A 22,716-nucleotide genomic window follows, 5' to 3' on the forward strand; every position below is an offset into this window, starting at 1 on the left:
ATGGCACATTAAAAAAAGAGGTTTCAGATCATAATCACCTTTTTTGTTTTCTTTTGAATCGATTTTATAAAGGATATACATCATGTCTTTCCTTGAAAATGTGGGTTTTTTTTAAATCAAGACGGGAGAAAATCTTACCAGCTGAGAAGAAACAGAATTTTGGGGAAAAAAAAAAATATTTCAAAATTTGTATTTGTGGGGGGGAAGCAGCAATGTTTACCAATATGTAAAAGGATGCAACTAGTATGCAAAACATACAAGCTTTGTAATATCTAACTTCCTTTGTTCACAGTTCTTTCTCTAGAAAGGCGTGCAACAAGCTTTGGCAGTTAAATAGAAGAAACACTAGGCCTCAATCTCTAAGGCTTCTTTTTTATGAATCGAAGTTTGTTTTGGTTTGGTTTGGTTTTTTTTAAACAAAAAGAATGAATGTTTCTAAAGCAGTAACCTGAAAAAGCATGATAATAGGGCCTGGTATCCCCACTTATCATTTCTGAAACTACCATTAAATGAATCGGCCCTTATCCTAGTCCCTCGTCCTTTGGTGTCTTTGCAATTGAGCAAAAAAGTTTGAGAAAATAGTTTAATCAAAAGGTTCCTTTTTTTTCTGGAATTAATGTGCCTTTTTGTCTTGGTGCTAACAAATAGGATATTACTGGAGAACATTCCTACAGAAGTGCTAATGAGGTTTGGTAGAGGTCAGAATATTTTGGTCCAAGTTAAACAGGAGGGAATAGAAGGAGGAGCTATGGGAACTATACGGAAGTAATATGAGAACTGTACTGGAGCAATTAATTTTAGAATTGCAAAGGAAGAGATAGTAATGTAAATGCACAGACAATGGGTTAATTTTGAGAGCACACTGAATCAAAGCTACTGCTTTATATATTTAAAAAAGGAGGGCAGTGGTATTTTTGTAGAAGCTGTAGAATGAGCTTTGTTCGCTGTTTGGTTTCAGCGCACTGCATTCCTTGTAGCTCCTTCTCAGATGCAACCAAATACTTCTTACATCCTCTCTGTTCTCGAGTTCATGTCCTACTTCAGAAAATATGTACTATTGCATCACAAGTGTATTTCATGATCATTATAACGTCATAGTTAAAGATGTGGCATTGATCAATAGTCTGTTAGTCAAGCAAAGGAACATAAATACTTCTTAGTAAGGCTAGTAAAAAAGCTAAGAGTTGTGAAGATTAGGTACCCACTCATACCTACTGTTTTGTTTTGTCATATGATCCTGGGCAGCAGCAGATCAAGAACAGAGAGTAAAAATGTGGTCAAAGGTCAAGGACTGAAAACAGTTTAGCATAAGGATGGTATTTTCCCCCAGTAATTCTTTATCATCAGGTCCCCTATAGTTTTGATGTAAGATAGTAAGGCAGTATAACTTATTTTTAAAAAAATGAATTGACAGCTCATGAGGAATGGTCAAGAACGTGTAAAAGGTACTGTGAATAATTGGTCCTGAAGCAGTGGAAGCACCTGGCTGTAGGTGCTTCAAAGAGATACCGATGTGTAAATTCCTCTGTCAGAACACTGACTGTCTTGTTCTGATCACCATCATCTGCTTGTTATTGAAAAGGATGGTGCACTAAACTGCTAGCCAGGAACCTTTTATGACTTGCATAAAAATGGGAGACAAAGCTGCATTATTTTGAACCACTTGGTTTTGAACTACAATCTTATAGCGCATGACCTTTCTCAGTATGCGCTTGGACTTAAAAAAAATGGAGATCCAGTTTAAAGTCAAATCTGCATGTCATTTAACTATTCAAAGCACGTTGATTTGTAATTATATAAGAATTTTTTTTTCTTCTGGTATTAGTTAATAAAGTGGAAAGTACTGGTTTCCTTTTATGATTTAATTCAGTGCATAAATGTAGGCAACAAGTGGTTAGCTCATGCCAGGAACTCTCAGTAATGCAGTAATGCATTCAAGTAAATGATCACCTGCTCATACAAAATACATTAAAACCCATTGAAAAGAGGCAGAATGAATCTCCACACAGAAAGAGCTGAAGCTGCCTTGTAATATTACACAAAAAATTGTTTTCAGGTTTTGCAGGTTACAAGTATTCTTTGTCTGGCACTTGAAAAAATCCAATTTTCCTTTTTTGTGCAGCTGCTCTGCAACTCAAGGAGGTTGTAGTAAGGTGGGTGTTGGTCTCTTCTCCCATGTAGTTAGCGATAAGATGAGAGGAAATAGGCTCAAGCTGCGCCAGGGGAGGTTTAGGTTGGAAATTAGGAAAAATTTCTTTACGGAAAGGGTGGTCAAGCATTGGAACAGGCTGCCCAGAGAGGTGGTGGAGTCCCCATCCCTGGAAGTGTTCAAAAAACGGGTAGATGTGGCACTTGGGGACATGGTTTAGTCTAGTCTCCCCTTGATTGGTTTAGTGTGGACTTGGTAGTGTAGGTTAATGGTTGGACTGGATGATCTAAAGGTCTTTTCCAACCTAAACGATTCTATGATTCTATGAATGCTCAGCTCTCCTAGCTGTTTGCCTTTGAGAGGCCTTGAACTAGGAGTATCCCAGCTGAAGAATGTGGAGGCTGAAGGAGGAAAATGAATTGAGTTTGTGAAAAAGGGTTAGAAGAGATGCGTTTGCAGGAGAAAAGTAAACATGAAAGAATTGCTTCCAACAGCTAGGCAGAGCTGTTTACAGTTCTGCAAATGGAACTTTATGCTCCTGTTGATAGCAACAAGACTTCCTTACTTTTCCGAACAAAAATAGCGCAATAAAAATGCCTCTTTTGCATCATCAGTTTCTATTACAAATGGGAAGCTGACCTGGAAGGTTCCAGCCTTTGTACTGTCTTAGTAAAAAGACAGCAGCATGTAGTAATAGCAATATAGTCTTTGCTGAACAGAAAGCAAGTCTATAATAGTATTTACGTGGCACTGAAACAGTCAGTTTTCACACAGAGATGTTTAAAAAATCTACGCTTATTGACTAAGTCATGAGTTTGAACTAATAGCACTTGACTATCATATCACATTTCACATTTTGAATGACCTCGAACTGGAGTAGCTGGTGTTCTTCTCAGGAGAGCTGGACGAGAGTAGCACAGGTCATAGGGAGGGTTTCCCATGAGAGCTGACCTATCAATTTGCTTAGAAGAGTCTGTCTAGAGGAGCTGGACAATGAAACGCCCCAAATTTAGTTGGAATATATTTTGTTTATTTTAGCAGGACATTCAATGAAAAGTGACAATATTTAGTACAATCTGCTGTGTTGAGGACTTGTGTGCTGGAATCACCTTCAGAAAAGATGGAGTTAACCAGTTTGTGTCTGAGCTGAAAAAAAGACAATACAGCTCCTTATTTAAGACTTTATAAGACGACTGATATTATACTTGAATAGAAGAGATGAACGCATCTCCTCCAAAATAAAATCCTGGTAGTAATGGGTCTTTTTTTTTTTTTTTTTTTTTTAAAGCAACCTGTAGGACAGGGTGAGTTTCCCTGTCTGTTTGCAGCACACTTGAGTGTATTTTTATAACAGTAGGATTGCTTTCATTTTCAGAAAAGTTTGCTCTTGACTAGTAATATAAGGAAAAAAAATACCTTCATTTATGGGATTGATATTGTTTATCACCACACCAGTGGTAAGATGTTCCCATGTCAGTTGAAGAGAAGAAAATACCATCCTGACTTTAGTTTAACACACTGTGCAAGAAGTGTGTAGAGTCAGGTATAGAATGTTGCTTATATTATTTTTTGTTGAAAGTCACATGTCCTGACCAGTCTGCTGTGCAGTCCATTGAGAAAAACATATCCAGCCTCATCAAATGCTGATAATTGAAACATATTTCTTGTACAGTAATATTATTGAAAAATATTCTTGGTCAAAAAATAAAAGGGGCATGCATGTTACTGAAAGCTATGAAATAAGATCTTTTTTTTCAGCTTTTTATTGCACACCTTCCCCTGAAAAAAACAGTAACAGCAAATTGGACTGACTCACTGTTATTAAAAAGCACAAAATTGGAAGTGTCAGATGAAGATAGATGAGGTCAGAAAGAAAACACTTTGAAAGCTTGAGAAGCAATGTTGCATGGTATTAACAGAATTCATTTAGTTCTTAGAAATTATGTATTTGAACTACAGGAGAGATGATAAAGCAGATTTTTGGGTTGGGAAATGTTGTTAGTTACTCTTTAAGGTTGATAACTACATTCTCCAGCTTCAATTTAAAAACAAAATCTAACTTTGTAGATCTTAGAGATTCCAAGTGTGCCCGAGCCTTAACATTGAGGGGATGTCAAATGTGATCGGTTAAAGGATGTTTGCCACGGTATGACATGTTGGTGAAGGCATAAACCTGTGCGGTGCCTGTAGATTAGCAGTGGGAAGTAAAGTGCGTATGGATATCTACAACCTGGAGAGATTTCTATTAGAAAAGCTTTGTAGAGTTTGTAGTAGAAAGGTTGTAGATGAAGATTCTTCCTGAAGGTTGAGAACGGAGTGTATTTGTGGATGCTTCCTGGGTTCCTCGTTCTCTCAGTGATACAGCATCCTTTTGTAGAACTCTTTGAAGTAAGCAGGATTTACATGGTGCCCTAGTGATTCATTTAAATTGCAAGTCTTGTTGACTTGGTCATAGCCACATGACAAATGTAATTATTTTAGTATACTTAATGACTGCATAGGATCCAAAACTGGTGCAGGATAAAGCACAGTTCTACATAATCACCTTTTAAATTAGCCACATAGGTCATTAAGATGCTATGCAGTGAGTTCAGTGGTGCTTGCTATTATATCTTTCCTGGCAGTGCACATAACATTCATAAATTTGTTACATTGTATTACAATAAGGCTAATCAATATTTCATTGTTTTCTACCGCATAGTTCAGTAGTACATTTTAGAGGGTTTTGCTATTGGTGCTTTAATACACTTAACTGTAAAATGTGCTTTTTACAGTATTTTATATTTTGGAGAGAGAGGGGGATAGTTCCATTTTGAGTATGTGGTCACCTGAAATTTAAATGTAAAAAAACCCATTTAAAATGTTTTTCACAAACTTTTTTTTATCAAAATACTATTTTATATCCATTATGTCTGTACCTGAATAATTTAGAAGACAAATTTTAAAACATGTTTTTGGCATAGGTCTTCAGGTATAAAATGTTTGTTTCAAAGATGGGTAACTGCATCATTATAATCACTGCCTTCTGCACTGTGGTGATTCCTTTCCTCACAGGAGAGACCTGTGAAAGCTCTGAAAAGGTAAACCTGCTTTATTGGGTTTTGCTAACAGTTTACACACTTGATTTAATTTGCTCAAGTTTCATACTTAACTCCTGGTTGTCTGTGAGGTTTGTCCTTAGATATCCACATCCCTTACAGCTGCATCATTCTATAAGCTCTAGATATTACTTTTATTTAAAAGACTACAAAATAGCCATATTACCTATATTTTGATTTACATATCTTTGGGAATGTAACTTTCAGCTCTTCCACCTTGACTAATACATCCTAAGTTACCCTTAAAATTACAGAGTCTGCACAGGTTTCAAGCGTGTGTGGTTTCAGTTGGGACATCAAGAAGGTTTAGAAGCTCTATAATTACAAACTCTTTGTTTATGTAGGTGCAGTCCTTGAGATCCACCACATCACGGTGTACTTTGTCACTGCTGCAGTTCTGAGTAGCATATCTACGTGAAGATACATATAAAACCATGTACACATAATTAAAAAAAATCCAGCACATCACGGAGAGATCTTTAAACCAGTAACATGAGAGCTACTGACCTTTCTGAAAGAAATGTGACGGGCCTTTGCTTGAACAGATGTCTAGATACAAAATGAGAGCATGACACCATCAGTCATTTTTAGAGAATGTAATGCCACTGACTCTTCTGGCCAGAGTTTGTGACTGTGATGGGTTGAAGCATGTGGGGCGGGAGGGTGTTGGTTTTTTTTTTTTTTTTTGCAGCGAGTAAGTAACAGTTTATACATTTGCTCAGTTTTAAAAGTGATGCAGTAGGTTGTCAGAAGGTTATGAGTAATTTTCTCTCTGAACACCTTCAATCTTACTGACAGTAGTTTCAGAATAGAAGTGTAGTACATTATATCAAACTGAGTGTGAGCGATGGAGCATAAAGTTTTATTCTTTCTAAATCATGTACAAAAACCTTTGAAGGTGTTCAGAGAGAGTTGGCTGCTTGTATCACCAAAGGAGCACCTTGACAGGAGTCCCAAAAGCTGTTTTGGCAGAAAGTATAGGGTTCATATTTAAGTCATTTATGAAGGTACTGTAAGTAACTCCACTAATATTATGCTGAAGTAGTTTGCTATGTTCTTGGTTGACTGACGTCAAGCACTCCACTTTCATCGTCTGCATCACTTCACGTATCTTCTTTTCTTCCTTTTTGTCTTTAAATGTGATCATTGAAAAATTAATTTGTCTGGAGCATGCATTGTTATGTGTCTGCCAGCTTTTGATCTAATGCAAGTTTAATGTTTATCTCTGTTCCTACAAGGGCATGGCATAACCTCTCTATCTTTGCATACATACAAATAACATGTTGTACCTCCTTTCTTTCTCACTGCCCCTTCACCAGGGGAAGCTGACCCCTGGTTCCAACCTTCTGGCCTCTGGGCAGCGCTGCCACTCAAGTGGGCTCTGGGGAAAAGGGACAGGAGGGGCAGATGTTACCAGGGCCAGCAGTTGTTGGGAGGCATGAACAAGAAGAGGCAGCACGTGCATCTGATTGTCGCACTGAAGAGCAACGAACAGACTTTCTCCCACCTCTAGTTGCCTGAGATCAGAATAAGACTTCAAAATAATCCCTGGTGTTCCTTGTAAAATAGAAAAGCGTGGTTGTAGTAGAACTGACAAAGGTGTCTCATGATTTCTTGTGGCCTACAAGAAGCTGCCAGGTTCTTTTGCAGAGCAAACTTAATAGTGGGTTTGTAATGTTCTGAAGCAAACTTCACCTGTGCCATCCACTCTTCTTGCTTGGCTGCTTCTTTGTCAATGCACCACATGCAGACCACGGGACCAAAGCATCTAGCAATACATTTTATCTGCACTGCAGCTCTTACTTTCAACATCTTTTAAACTTGGCAAAAGAAAGCATTATTAACAACCAAAATAAGCAATTTCAGAGAACTTTCTGTGCAAATGTGCCATTTTTCTGCATAATTTGCATGTTTGTTTTGAATTGTTATTAGCTGTCCCAGTGTGCCGTTGTATCTCCTCTTCTTTATATTGTCTTTATATTGGCGGTTAGCATATATGAAAATAGTTTGCATTATTATTGTAGTTTATGCTTTCATCTCCCCCCCCATTTTTGCAGTTAACTTAAAGTTAGTAAGCCAACTATCTACAACTGTCCTATGTGTTTCAAAGTTCTGTTTTGATGGTAGGCAACAGGCCTATCCCTTTTCTCTCTTTGCGCTTCCACAAAGTTCCACTTTGATTGTCAACAATTTTAAATAAAGGACAGGAGTAAAGCCTATAAAAGGATTTTTGTAATTCAGAATACTGTTGTAATAGTAGTTTTCAACACTGGAATAAACAGGCAACTCTTAAAATACTTATTATTAATGCTGCAGAATGGTTTACAAAAGCTGGAAGCAATGTTTCTTCAAGGAGAGTAGCCTATCCCTAAAAATTGCAGTTCTCATAAGAAAAAACCCTTGTATACTACTTTTTTCAAGTCACTAATTATCAGAGAGGATGGAAATTGAAATTGCTATGGTGGACGGGAGGCGGAGAAAAAGGTCTGTGTAACATTGCTAATCCCTCCCGCTGGGTTCCTGCAGTGTTCTTCGTGAGTTATTTAATGGTTTCATTTACATCCCCTGTCAGAGGCAAATACCTGCATGGGGTGCCATGCATGGCCGGAAAATACGTTGCATTTTCTCTGTCTTGCAAAAGTCACCTAGTCCAAGATACGAGACTCTCATCCTATGAATTTCAGGTACACTATTTTAAATTGTTTATGTTTTTTTCTCAAAGGGGGGAACCCCTGCCCCCAAATATTTTGTAATGTAAGAGGAAATCACACTACTGCAATACTATAAATACGATACTATAATAAAGAATACAATAAAGTCAGGAATAGGGTGCCAGTCTGGGTTTTGAACTTTAATCAGTTTTACACCGTGGCTGAAATACTAGTGTTTCTTTAAGTCATGTTCTGCCCTCCACTATGCATACAATAGTTTGAATACGAATCCCCCATGCATGCTATTTATGTTCTGTATGAAATGGCTCCCAAACCTTCCTCTAATAGCGATGTTGCTGTGTCACCACCTCGTGGTGAAGTTGCTGTACGGTAGCTAAATACAGGTATAGAGAAAGATTAAGTTTCTCCATGTGTGTAAATAGACATTTTTGACTGAAATTATTCCTGACTTTTTTACATAAATGAAGCTGCTCAGACCAAAGCCACTTGACCCTTTTAATAACCACCCCTTCAGGGCTCTGTTAGTATACCTGGCATGCTGCCGTGTAAGAGATCACTTCCCTTTCGGTGCAGTATCAGCACATAGCCCCAGGACAAAGAAAAGCAAGTGAGAAGCTTATCTTCTTAGGAAAGAAGTTGAGTAGTAGTTGTAGTTGAGTGCAATTATACGTGTAACTTTCAAGTAAATAGTTTCTAGAATTCAAATCCATTTTCCTTCAACCATTATCTCGCTGGGCTGTCTTAAGTTAAACAGTTGCTCTTGCTAGAAACATCTGCAGTGCAGTTCCCCGTGCAAGTGGGGTGTGAACTCATGCCCATATAAAAACATTACTGTACACTTTTGCTTTATAGACTGAAAAAGCCTATTTTGATAGGGTTACATTTGCTATATAGGGATCCATATCTGTTTTGAAAAATGTTAGGTGTTAAACAAATTAAAAAGCAGTACTCTAATTTTAAGTATGCACCATGATGTCTGTCACTTATGGGAACCAAACTGCAAAGTAATACCTGAGGCAGGAGTCTCTACAGCCTATGGACGTCAGGACAGATGTGCATCGATATTGCCAGTGGCTCACAGAAATATGTTCAAAAACGTTAAAATCTTCATGGCTTTCCTTACATCAGGAAATGAGAGACATTAACAAGTTCATATCCTAAACCATAACGGCGCCTTAAGAGTAAGAATGAACATTAAATCATAGCTAATAAAATACAATCCAGCAAAGGCAGGTTATGCGTATAGAAAAGGTAGACAAAAGCAACCTACTAACCAGCTTTCAACTGAGAAAAGTCCGAATGCTCATGATGGCTTTTAACTTTTACAATATGTGCCAATAAAAGTGACTAAGCAGTGTATTGTTGAATGAGGATAGTATTAACATGGAAGAACTGTTAACAGGGCCTCATGGTGTTTTAGTAGCTAAATAGCAGAGAAATTATGTGGAAATACCAGCTGGCAGTTTGATCTGTCAGTCTATGCATATGTCCTTATTGCTGCACACCAATGCTTGTACATTCATTTTTTTCATAATGTATTTTTTTTATTTATCCTGTAATTTGATCCACCTGTGACAAAACTTCACTATTAACGCAGTGATGCATTGGACATTTAATGGATTATGTATAAGAGTAAAATGACTGTGGGATTGTTTACAGCTTACTTGCATTCACTCTGATCAAAAGTGTGTGTACTGAGCAATGAATTATGTGAAAGATAACTTTGTAACACTGGTGCAGAATTTACTTCATATTCTGAATATTTGCATGGTGGTACATCCATTCTTTGTATCAGTTTGATTTGATATTGACTGGCCTGTCTGTGGTTTTCCTTTCTTTTGTTGTTTCATAAAACTTCTTTGTTGTAGATGCTGCAAAAAGGTATATGATGTGATAATTTAAACTCGATACTGTCTAAACTGATCAGCCCCAAATTAGATACATATGCTTTCTCATGCTTTTCAGCAAATTCTTCAGTACAGTTTCTTTTTTATTAAAAGGACTGAACAGTAATAAGCTAAGCTTTAGAAACAGTCCTTTCAATATGATAGAACAATACAAATTCATTAAGAAAATTAATGTAAACATCAAGACTTCAAGAGCAATTTCTTTTTTTCTAAGTTGGATAACAATCTCTTAAAGGTCATCATAGTTTGCAGAAAAAAATGAAAAATAGAAAAGAAAAAGCACAAGGATTATATGCATGACATTAAATATATTAATATGTATGGCCATCCTGTGGCAATGAAAAGTACTGTGGTGTATTTTTTCAGAAGAACTTAAGGAACAAGTTTGGCGTTCAGTTGCTTAATTTAGATTACAGTGTGCCTTGAACTCAGGTTTTTCATATGGCCAGAATGAATAAGCAGTAATTTCTTCCATAACTGCTTATATGGACTAAGAATTGCTACTGCTGAACAGAGTTTATTTGATTAAAAAGGATGGAATTAGCCCAATATAAAATATGTGGAAACGAGCACAGGTATCTGTAGCATAGCAGCAGCCATTCGATCACTGGAGGCTATAGCTTTACAACAGTTGATAAGGCTTCAAATGTCTTCAACCAGTTTCAGCTTTCATATGAGCTATAACCACAGTTGCTGGGTATTTTTGTTTGTTTTACTCAGCTGGAAAGTCATCAATTCCAGGCAAGACTACAGACCCAGAATAAATCAGTGCATTTCAGAAACACTGATGAATTTATTTGTATTTCTTCAAGAAATGTCCCACTTCAAGGAACAAAACCCTGGCAAGGTAAGCACTCCCAAGTAAGATTAACAGTTCGGTGACATAGATTTAAAAACCCAAACACCTGAAAAATAAAATACACATTATGATACATTCAGCCTTGAGTTTCTGCTAAGTTCTTCCTGTGCAGAACAGAACTAGGTCATCAGTGACCAAAGCTGCTCACAGTAAAGTTTGCAGCAGTACAGTTCCTCCCCTTACAGCCGCTGGAACCTCACCAGTCATTCAATGGAAAGGAGATTTAAAACATCGCAATTTAATAAAAACTTGAAAAAGCAGGAAAAGGACACAGTTCCTAAACATACACGTTTTTTCCACAGAATTTTAGTTTTCAGAAATAGCTGCATAAGTATTATACGATAGAAGAGAATCCTTCCTATTTTATTGTGATAATTTTTCTTCTATACAGATATAGTTGTTTGGGTTTTTTTTTTTTTTACTGGAAAGACTAAGCTGGAGAACCCAGTTCACGAAGAGGCAAGCAAGGGTCAAGTTTCTTCTTTCCTACTAGGAAGAAGATTATTACGTAGTTCTAGCCAAAAGTGAAGCAGCTTTCTTTTCCAAAGAAACATATAAATAATGTGGAAGTACATCATGGCAATCGTAGATTTCATTTTTATACTTGTATTGCTAATTATAAAAATTTAAAAGGGGATTAAGAGGTGTTTTCCCCTCTTTTGATCTCAGTTAACTTTGCCACGAAATCTTTCATGGACACAGGCACTTCAGAATTAGCAAATTGGAAGTATGTAGTACCACACTCAAATGTTAGGAGCTTAGACTGAAAATACATGTGAGCAACAGGATGAAGTACATTTCAAGGATGTATAAATTCTACAAAAAGAAATGATGTGTTGAGGATAATAAAGTTATATTTAAAGAAATAGTTGTATATTGAGATAAGCAAATGCGGTATCAGTATACGCAGTCCCATAATTTTGTCATGTAGTAACATGACACAATAACTGTATATTAAGATATATCTAATCCTGACTTAGAAAAGCTAATTTTGACAGCATGTTTTCGTTTCTTTTTCCTGACCTCATTCTCTGAGCCATGTCATTATTTTACTGTTATTATAATCAAATCAGGCACCGATGCTGTGTGCAAGATTTCTTTGAATTAACCATTTTATTGCAATTCGACTCCAAAAGCAAATGGATTCTTTCTGTAAACTTTGAACAGATCAGTTCTGTACTCAGCATTGTGCAGCTGTGAAAGATGCACTGTATGTCCCAGTCACAGCACAGGCTGGATCAAGTTTTATATTGAAAATTCAGCTCAGTCTTGTCATTAGGGGGATGCTAGAGTAGCCAACAAGCATCAAGAGAGTGCTTGCCAGCATATGAGAGAAAACAGTCTCATGAAGCAACACAACAGGGGAGAGAACTGTACTCATCGGAAGGATTTTTTGCTTTTCTAAGCATGGAGCAAGTATGCATTTTAATACTTCAATTAGTGATTTGGGTTTTTTTCCTGCATATCAACTGCTTAGCTTTTTTTGTGTAACAAAGCTGAAGCAATTTCTAGTCATTTTAGCAATAACCATGAGCTTGTTAAACCCTTACAGTAAATTAGTAAAAATAGCATATTTTTATAATAGAAGAGGGCATACATCCTAATTAGCCAAAATTAACTGTTTGATGCTTATTTGCACAAGAAGTGTTAAAGTATTTCCTGATTTAAAAAAAAACCTTCCATTTTCCTCTGCATTCTAGATTTCATTAAGCGTGCAACATTTTTCTTTTGCAAAATGATCTCAATGTTTAAACAGTGCAAGTGTTAATGGCCGATTTTAATGTTTTTGCCAGTTTTGCCTACTAGTCTGCAGTGTATGTACTTTTTTCACTGTCTTGGGAAGTTACATTCCTGGAGTTGTCCTCTCCTATGTCCTGCGTAAGTATAGTCTCTTTTTCAATCATGATTTATGTATGTTGATTGTTCATTATTTGGTCTCTGTATCGGGAGTATTTTTAATTTATTTTTTTATATATGCACACACATGCATATAGATACACATGTATACATATATGTGTAGGTTCTGACAAGTGTTTTTTGTCACATGGAAGTCAGCTTCCAAGTTTTTTCAGCTTGTTGATTCTGGCACAGTGTTGCATAGTTGTGTTTCTCAGGTTGAGATATCAAAATCAGACTAAATTAAAATAATGGTAAATGTTACAGTGATCATAAATTGTGCCTTGCTGGAAGTAAAAAAGGTGTCAGTTGATACGAATTAGTACAATAGTATTTTCTGCAATGAGTAGGAACAGGTCCTAGAACTGGATTTGACATTAACAGTTTGATATGGGCATTTCACAGTGCTTTTTTATGTAAAAGTAATTGCATTATGTAAAATTTGTAGTTATCTTAATGCAAATGCATTGTTTAATCTTTATCGAGTAACGTCTTATAAAGCAATATTTCAATACAATTTTTCTCTCTGTCTTCATTTTTATCACAGTATTGTGTGCCTTTTTATGTCCCTTCCTTAAGTGCAATGAATTTGGACAGAAAGTGTGCAACAAAATTAAGACTGTTCTGATGAAAATAAACTTTGGAATAGTGGAATATATCAACCAGAAGAAAAAAGAGAGATCTGGTGAGTAATTAAGTGTACTCCCAGGTAATGTATTTCTGCATGCAGAGAAAATTTATTCACTTTGCAGACAGTTTGGTTTGTCCTGTGAAGCCAATTGTAAAAGTATTTCTTGCTTTGAACCTGGCTACCGTTCTTAGCTTTATAAGGAATGATAACGTATGTCAGACGTCTGGGTACGGTAAAAAAAAATTATTTCATGGAAGGAAACAAGGCAAGACTGATGGTTCTCTTCATACTTGCTTAGATGGACTGCTTATAGGTTTTCAGAAAAAAACGCGGTAAAGTGTGCAATGCTTATCTCTGTTTAGATAAAGCAGACTTATCCAGGAGTCTCACTCAAGAACACAAAATGAGTACATAACAGAATTTTCAGTAAGAGACTGAACTCTGGTCCAGTATCTAAATCCGCCTTGTTGTCACTCCCAACAGCAACAGGAATTTGTTTGCTTCCCCAAATACTCAATAAGCATTTAAGAATTGCAGTAGGATAGTAGCTACAAATTAATCAAAGTTTTTAGTTAGAAAGGAGAGAATCAGTTTGAAACAAAATCTCACCTATCTCACCTGAAATACTTATACCATTGGAAACTTTTAGATTTTAAGTAATAAAGCTATTTCAAGAAAAATATTTATATGAAAGAATTTATCTTTAGTTTACTTTTTGTGTGTGCTACAATTTTGGTAATTAAACCTTTGCAGTGTAGCCTACCCTTTTTAGTCAGTGTTACATCAGTAGATTTCATATCTGCTTTAAAACATGCATTCCTTTTAACCATTCATCGTACAATGTGCTGTTCCTAGACACAATGAGAGGAACCATCTGCCTTTTTCCCCTTCTTTTACATATAATACAGTAGTTGTTGGAAATAAGGAATAACGCATTGAACATTTTCTTTCATGTATTATTCCACCTTGTTCTACTCTTAAGTGAAACTGGCTGAGAGATCAGACTATTGTCTCATAAATTTCATAAGCCAGCACTGGGAAAACGGTTGAGGTTTAAATTTGTTCTTTCCTGCCTCTCACCCTCCGGTTTAGTTTAACCCAGACAAGTTCCCTACCTTGCGTCACCACTTGGGTTCACCACATGGGTTCACAAACCCCTGTACTGGCATGAGAGAGGAAATAGCAAGTTGCAAAAACAGGCAACCAAGAATAATATGACTGTGGTTTTCAGCTTATATTGCTTTAAAATATTCATGAGACCATTCTCAGACAGCGAGAGGAGGCAAAGTTTGTGTCTCCATTCATCTGTTAGGAGCAGCATTCTGCCAGACTTCAGAAGATGCTTTGTACATATATTTGCATATAAATGTTGCGAATGCAGGGGAACTGGGTGCAAAGAAGAAGAAGGGTTTTGTGAATGAAGATTATATACCATTATCCAGAAAATTGCATGTTCTGATGTAAAAGTAATGTGCTGGGATAACTGCACCGCCTGTTTTAACACTATGTTACAACTGCGCATTGTACCAGCAGTGTAGTTTAAAAGATAGATAGATATATCTGTTGCCAGGGAACATTATATTATGGCGAGCAACAGAGACTTCTGAAACTAAGTAAATAAATGTCTTGGAATGTATTTCAGAGCAACAATCTCTCTCACACTTTGGCTGCTGCACGATATATTTTGATAAATATCTAGCCTCTCAATTAGCCTTTTTTCCCCTCACCTTAGTAGCGTATTACGTAAATGATGCACTGTGTCAGCAGGCGAAAGTTTACCGTACTACGCAAGCTGTGTGACAGGGAACGCACACTGAACCTCAAAGTCTGTTGTCATGAGTAGGATAAAAAATATTTTTTTTCTTTCAGAAACAGCAAAAACAAAACCCACAGAAGATGACAGTGAATTAGACATATCAGCCCTGTGTCCTAAGGTGACTTTTTTTCAGTCAGCCCTATCTTGCTTTTAAGATCTGTATAGATAATGGAGAGTATCTAGACTACTCTCTCTGTTTTCTGTGGAAGACTTTAACATGCCCAGGAGGCTGTGTTCCTGAACCAAGGAGCATGCTTTAAAAGCGATTCATAGTCTCCATCTTTAGGCTTATACTAATTAACTTACTACATTTGTGACTTCTGGCCTTCAAGGTAATATTTCTCTAGCCTACTAAACTAAGAATGTGTTTGTTTTGTATTGGCTGTGGAATGATTAAACTAGAATTTAATAGCAAAGGCAGCTACTTCTGTTTGCAACAGTGAAATTGCAGCTAATTTTCATCAAATTAAAAGGGAAACGCTCACAGAAAACTTGTATAATTTGTCAGATACTTGTGTAATCACTGATCATTTTTAATGATAGTGTAAATCAGTATCTTAGCTATATATATCTTTCTAGATATGTATGAGAGCACTCTAGTATCTCCTTTCTTAATATTCTAAATAACTGTATGGCAAAGGATTTTCCATTATAATCAGAACACTGGTTGATATAAAAAAAAATCAGTTTTCTAGGAATTCTTATGCAGTATTTGATCAGTGGTGTATAGAGCCTGACTTTGATAGTCATCACTTTGAAGGTGTTTCTGTATTCTGAAAAAAAATAAACTTAAATCCCATGAGATAAAAATTTGTAGCTGACATAATTGAATATTGTTGGATAGATTTGTAAAGGAGAATGATTTTTTTTTTTTTTTAGTTACTAATTTTTGACTGTCGTAGAATCATCATAGAACCATAGAATGCTTTGGGTTGGAAGGGACCTTGAGAGATCATCTAGCCCAACCCAGATAATGGGAGTTTTTTCATCCAAGTTTATGCATTTCTTTACATTTATGCGTAATTTGTATTTGCAGGCTCACTCTGCTTTCATTACAGTAGGATATAACTTCCAGAATGAATAACTGGAATTTTCTATGTGTCTTTTGTATAATACAGCTTTCAGTTGTTACAAAGAGGGATGCTTCAATTCTAAGTATCATACACTATTATTTTAATGTTTCTACAATTAAAGCTTAAATAGGAGATTATTTATATTGCTATGACATGCAAGAGGCTTCTTTTTCAGTATCTAAGCATTGTCTTCCTGTAGTGTGAATCTTGTAAGAATACCAGGTATGGAACTTTTTTGTGTTTAGATTAGTCCTGCAATTGTTGCCAAAGAGCTGTCGGTGTCTGACACAGACGTATCAGAGGTATCTTGGACCGATAATGGGACCTTTAACTTGTCCGAGGGGTATTCTCCACAGACAGACACATCTGATGGTATGTAATGGCTTTATCTATTTCATCAATGAATTGCAGTCGTGTAAGTTACCTGAAAATTATTAGAGAATTTGAGGACAAACGTTTTTTGGGTTGGTTTTTTTTGCCCCCTACAATGAATTCAAAATTAATTCCAATGTTTTATATAATTTTGGATACACCTTGTGTAAGAGCTGTCCTCATCTTAAAAATAATAAAGTACATCAGTAAGTGTCTAAATAAATAAGTAGTCATGGGTAAAACCGACACATTCAATAAGTGCCAGATTTAGCACTCTCTTCCACCAAACCTTTTAAGCAAGTAAACTTTTTAAGTTAGCACCAACACTATTTTGGAGCTATACAAATAAAAGCTGAGGAAGAAAAAGTGAATACTTTGAATTGCTAAACAGCCAATTAAAGAAAGTATTACTAGGTTTTGGTTACTAGAATGCTGATGAAGACAGCCAGCAATAAGCCTAAATGAGATGTGAAGACTAAAACTAGCAAAAGATTCTCAAGCACTTGTCTTCATCTTGACTAGGTCTTTAAGTTCTTACTTTTTACAGACCAAGCTTTTAGTTAGCACTTTGCCTGAATAAAGATTAAGGACACCAGTAGTTTGGTGTAATCTTATCAGTGGATTTGTTGCTCTGCTCGCCATGCATTTCTCCTCTTCTAGGAAAAGTTCACTGTAAATGACAAGTAGGGTCATATTATGTAACGATATTATACAGACCAAATTAATAATTTAAATTCTTTTGTTAATATTTCAAGTTGTAAATAGACAGCATTGTACGATCACAGAATCGTAAGTTGGAATGAGCCATTGTCGTTCATCTCAACTAACCTCCTATTCAAGGCAGGTTCAACTTGATCAAGCTGCTCAGGGCTGTGACCAGTTGAATTTTGAGCATCTCCAATGGTAGAGATTCAGCAACTTCCCTGGACAGCCATTTTCAATATTTGATCACCCTCATGATGAAAAAGTTTTGTCTTATAGTGAGTCAAAATTTCCCATGTTCCAGCTTGTGTCTATTTACTCTCATCCTTCCACTGTGCACCTTTAAGAACAGTCAGGCCCCATCTTCTCTGTACCTTCCCATATGCAGTTAAAGACAACTATGTGATCCCCCCTTTACTGCCTTCTCTTAAGGCTGAACACAGTTCATTCTCTCAGCTTCTCCCCATACGTCATGTTCCCCAGCCCACTAATAATCGTGCTGACTCTCCAGGGGACTTTTTGCAGTCTTCCATTGTCTGTCTTGTACTGGCAAGGTCAAAACTGGACAATGAACTCCAAATGTGTGCTCTCAGGTGCTGAATAGAGGGGGAAAATCCCTTCCATTGACTTTCTGACATCGTTTTTGCTAGTATAGCTGAGTATGTGGTTGTCCTTCCTTGCTGCAAGGGTATACCACTGACTTGCTGCCCACTGGTCTTTTTCTTGAAAGCTGCTTTCTGTCTTGTTGCCCCCAACCTGTATTGCTGCACAGGTTATTCCATTCCAGGGGCAGGACTTCACATTCGCTTTTGTTGAATTTCATGATGTTCTTTTTCAGCCTGTTCATTTCTCCAGCCTGTTGAGGTCCCTCTGAGGGTGACCTGCCCTCCAGAATATCAAATACACCTGCCCCACAAGCAGTTCCTTTCTGCCCGTGAACTTGCTGAGGGTGCACTCCATCCTGTCATCCAAGTCAGTAATAAAAACATTGAACAGTGTTGCCTTCAGTACCTTTGAGAGACTCCACTAATAACTGGCCTCCAGTTGGACCTTGTATCACTGACCACAGCCCTTTGAGCCTGGCAGCCTGGCCAATTTTCCACCTACCTTACAGCTCACTTACCTGGTTTGCTCACCAATTTGGCTGTAAGGATAATGTGGGAAACTGCATTAAAGGCCTTGCTAAGTGAAAAATAAACAACATCCACTCTTCTCCCCCCACGGAGCATTTTAGCAAATGGAACATACACACAAGTGCAAGACCAGATGGGATGCATCTGAGGACTGGCTCATCTCCTCTCAAAGCTCTGCATTTGAGCCACCACTCTGCATACAGCACAACCCTTCCTCCTCACCTTCCCAGCCTGTTTTTCCTAAAGAAAATGGAGAAAATGACGTACCAGACATTTTTAGGATTCATTTCCTTAGCCTTTATGAATGCTCCCATTGCTTGTTTTCATAGAAAGTAAGTTCAAACTGATTATTTTTTACCTTCTCATTCAAATATTGGATCAAAATATTCCCTTATGCTCATTTAGGTCTCTTCCACAGGCCATGTGCTGTGGTCAGTATATTTTACACATTTACAGTAACAAATATCATGCCATTAATGCAGTCATTAAAATCTAATCTTTTATTTGTTTACCTTCTGCTTTTTATCCTCTTGAAAATGTGAAACTATCCTAGTCATCTGTAGAGTTTCCATTTTCTGTTTCCTATTTAATACGAGCATTGGCCTAGAAAGGAAAAAGTTATAAATTAAGTCTTTACATTGGTTTTATATCTTTATTTAAACACATAAGCATTCTTTTTTCTACAAGTGTTTTAAAAGCTTGTAATACATTCCGACACACTTAGATATTTGTAATTTATATATAGTGAAGAAAAATGTTTAAAGACCTGTTGTGACATTACAAATTTTAGGACTTGATGTGGCTGGTGTATTTAGAACTGGCTGTGCTGAAGATTTGCATGGCTTGTTTCATATACAGGTAGATGCCATTTGAAAAAGATATTATCCTCACATAACTTTCTGAGGTTGATACCGGGTGATTCGTGGTAGTAGGTTTACGACCTCAAAACCATTTTATTTTAGATGTCACACAAAGCTGCTCTGCATTAAGACTATGGAAGATGACTAGACTATGGATTAGTAAACATATTTAAAGGAAAACTTACTAATTGCCTTTTTACATTTGGCTGCTTTTTTGGGGAAGCCTTTCATGTTTGCTAACACTGTTTCCTTCTGTTTATCCTGTAATAGATTTTGACCGACCTAGTGATCATGAAGAAGCTTTCGCTAGAGATCTTTCAGAATTTCCTTCTTTAGAAAATGGTGCCGGAACAAATGATGACGATGACTCAAGCATCGGTATGCCCATCCAGCAGAAACGAAAAAAAGAACAAGCGTATTTCAAGGTGGATCATGCTTCCAGACAGAGTAAAGAGAGACCGTCCACTGCAGGGCTCTCCTTGCCTTTGACCAGTGACCAAACCTTTAATTTAATGAGTGGAATCGCTGGGGATGTCATCGCAGCTGCCGTGTCTGCTGCCATCAAAGACCAGTTGCAGTCCACACAGCAAGCTCCCTCGCAGGCAGCGCCCAGTTTGAGCGAGGAGACAGACACAGAGGAAGCCGATGATTTTGAACTGCTTGACCAGTCTGAGCTTGAGCAGATTGAGAAAGAATTGGGACTTTCACAAGGCCAAGAAGCAGAATCCCAGGAAAAGAAAAAATCTTCAGGCTTCCTTTCCAATCTGCTTGGAAGTCATTAACCTGGAAATTGCAGCTGGTAACACAGAAGAAATGAAACATAAAACACACAAAAAAAATCAAATGCAAAAAAAAGGAAAATTCTGAGCTGTAAGCTTTAACTATCCCTTTAGATGTGTTGTAATAATTCCCCTTATGCAGAGTGAATTAACTGGATAAATATCAGCTGATACTGATAGTTTAATGTTTCTGGTAGTTATACCTCAATGTAATAGCATGGAAATGAATTATCTATCCACTGTTTGGTTGCAGATGAGTGTTGGAGGTCAGTTGTTCAAAAGAGTTGGGGGAGAGGGTTTTTTATCCTTCTGACAGCCATGTATTTTGGGGTCCTGAGCCCAGTTTTCAACATCGGCAGTTTATTTATTCTTGGGTGCCAACCATGTAATACAATGAATGATTCACACAGCGAGGGTAAGTTATCAGAGGATTGCAATGAGATTACCTAAATCTCACCTCCTTCAGTCATACCGAAAAGTATGAATCCCTGCAGTTAGCATTATGTATAGTACATCTACTATATATGAAACACATTAACCAGCACAACTCGAGTTTAAATAGGTGTGCAACACTATCAAAGAACTTGATTTCATACTTAAAACCTTTGAATTATTTTGGATATGGTGATGCATTTCCAAGTTTTTTGCTGTTTTAGGCTTGTAGAGTTGTAAAGTGGCATGCTATTTGACTGACCACCTGCTGTGTTCCTTGATAGAGTCTGGTCCTTGGCAGTATTGCCCGTGTAAAGTCAGCCAACACATTTTTATATTTAAGAGTTAATATCACGTAAACCGAACAACCTTTTTGGGAGCAGGTGAGGGTAGTTATTGTTTGGAATAGAGGTTAGAGTTAAAAAAAAAATTAAAAGGCTTTTTTAGGTGCCACTTCCTTAATTCAAGATTCTGTGAGTTTTGGGGTTTTTTTTCCCCAGGACAGTTGCCATCACTTGCAACAAAAGTTGTGTTGCGAGCTGAATCTTCTGAGATACTTTAAAGTATTCAGTGAGGTCATTTGCTATAGAAGACACTCAGAATCTTCTTCTTGGCATGTGATTTAAAACAAACAAAGAACTTGTTTAAGTTATTTGCCAGTTTAAACTCCACACATGCTCAGTGAGTGGCATGGGATCTTAAGCAGGTAATTTAACTTTCTCTAGGGCTCTTTTGTTCACCTGTGACAAAATTGAATTGTAATACCAAGCAATAGTAATCAAAGAAATAGGAAGAAGTAAAGCTAGTTTTTTTTAATGTGATGTAAACCGTTAGCGAAGTTGAGGGACCATGTCAGCTGCTACTACTACTCAAGTGATTTTCCATTTGCTGGCATTTGAAGAGGTGAATACTGTCATCTGGGACCCTCAAAACGTACAGCAACAGATTACAAAAATCTTCCACTAACATACATGTGTAGGTAAACCTGTGTTTAAAGTTAACTCCATTTTAATTTGTTTTTCTTTCTGAGGTGAAAAAATAGGCAGATGGCCAAAAAGAGTGTAACGAAAGGAAAGATGCTGAGAATTTTTGACACTAGCTTTATCGTTGCTTGTGCTTTTGCGTCAGTAATGCATAATTGACTGTGTTTGCTGTCCTTTACCAGTAAAAAAGTGAGCCTGTGCCTTCCTTGTCAAACCCATTACGAAGTAAGTGGATGCTGGATATAGAACCCGCAAGATGCAGCTTTTGAAATTATAACATCTTAACATTGGAAGCAAGTTTCTGGAAATGATTAAAAAAACATGGCCACATCACTTCCACAGTGTTGGTTGTTAAGTTTCCTTTTTAGCTTCCCCCAGCCTGTCCTTCCCATTTGAAAAAAATAAAAGCAGCTTATGCTGGGAAATCAGTCAGTTTAAAGGCCATGTAAATTTCTCAGATGACTAAAAGGCCTCGTTTCCTTGCTGCAAGTTTAGGACAATCTATATAGTTAGAAGAGTACAACTTCCAAGTTGCTGGTGAAACTTTGTAGGACACCCAGACGAGCGTGTGCTTCCTCGCACAGGAGCACTGGTGCCAGGAGAGGAAACGGGCTGCGGGGAGGGAGCCATCCTTCACAGGCTTTTCTGGAGCGGATTGATGGGAGGGACTAGCTGGCTGTCAATGGTGGCATTATAACAGCGTGCACTTTATTGTTGTTTTATGAAGAATACTTGTGGTTTTAAAAGTTTGTAATGCAGGGGCACTCTTCTAGAATAATAGATTAGGTCAAGAAGGAAAAGCAGTTGGAGGAGTTTCTCGGACTTTTTGTAAATGATCCATTTTCTGGTTTCAAGATAGAAAAATAGATCGATTTTTCTCCAGTACAAGTCTGAATTTATTTGTTTTTTTTTTCAGAAAGAAAAACAAAGCGAAACTTGAACAAGCAAATCGTTAAAGTTTAGGGGCATAATTGCTTATTTGAGTGTCTTCAGAATTTTCTTTTTCTGTTCTTGTGGTAGTTGATTACATTCAAGCCCACAAATACTGTGTAATGGGAAGGAGGTAATTCTGTTACATTTAATATTCCTCCTCAGGTAGTGGAAAGATGCTTAGTTTTCCACAGGAAATGACCTCTCCCCTCCCAAACAACTGCACGTAAGAAAACACTTTGCTCGGACACAATACATTCCACTGCCAGCAGTCTGACAGCGGAACACAAAGAAAATGTTTCTCTCCTTTGTGAGATCCCTTCCACACTGCCTTCAGTTGGAAATCCCTCGAGAAACCTTCATTTTGTTGTATTCTAGCAGCAGCCACAAAAGAGCAGTTACTTCAAAATTCCCATCACAATGG

The 22,716-nt window shown here is 37.2% G+C and overlaps 1 protein-coding gene across 1 annotated transcript in view; it reads left to right on the plus strand.

Moving 5' to 3' along the window:
- RETREG1 (reticulophagy regulator 1) overlaps nucleotides 1-19,950 on the plus strand; it is a 70,127-nt gene extending 50,177 nt beyond the window's left edge. The window contains exons 4-9 of the mRNA XM_075706156.1: nucleotides 10,547-10,673; nucleotides 12,479-12,563; nucleotides 13,129-13,266; nucleotides 15,082-15,146; nucleotides 16,347-16,473; nucleotides 19,439-19,950. Of these exons, the coding sequence (XP_075562271.1) occupies nucleotides 10,547-10,673; nucleotides 12,479-12,563; nucleotides 13,129-13,266; nucleotides 15,082-15,146; nucleotides 16,347-16,473; nucleotides 19,439-19,950 (1,054 nt within the window). The remainder of the gene's footprint in view (nucleotides 1-10,546; nucleotides 10,674-12,478; nucleotides 12,564-13,128; nucleotides 13,267-15,081; nucleotides 15,147-16,346; nucleotides 16,474-19,438) is intronic.
- The last annotated feature ends 2,766 nt before the right edge of the window (nucleotides 19,951-22,716 follow it).

Source organism: Pelecanus crispus, chromosome 2 (assembly GCF_030463565.1).
Source record: "Pelecanus crispus isolate bPelCri1 chromosome 2, bPelCri1.pri, whole genome shotgun sequence".
In the NCBI taxonomy this organism is placed as follows: domain Eukaryota; kingdom Metazoa; phylum Chordata; class Aves; order Pelecaniformes; family Pelecanidae; genus Pelecanus; species Pelecanus crispus.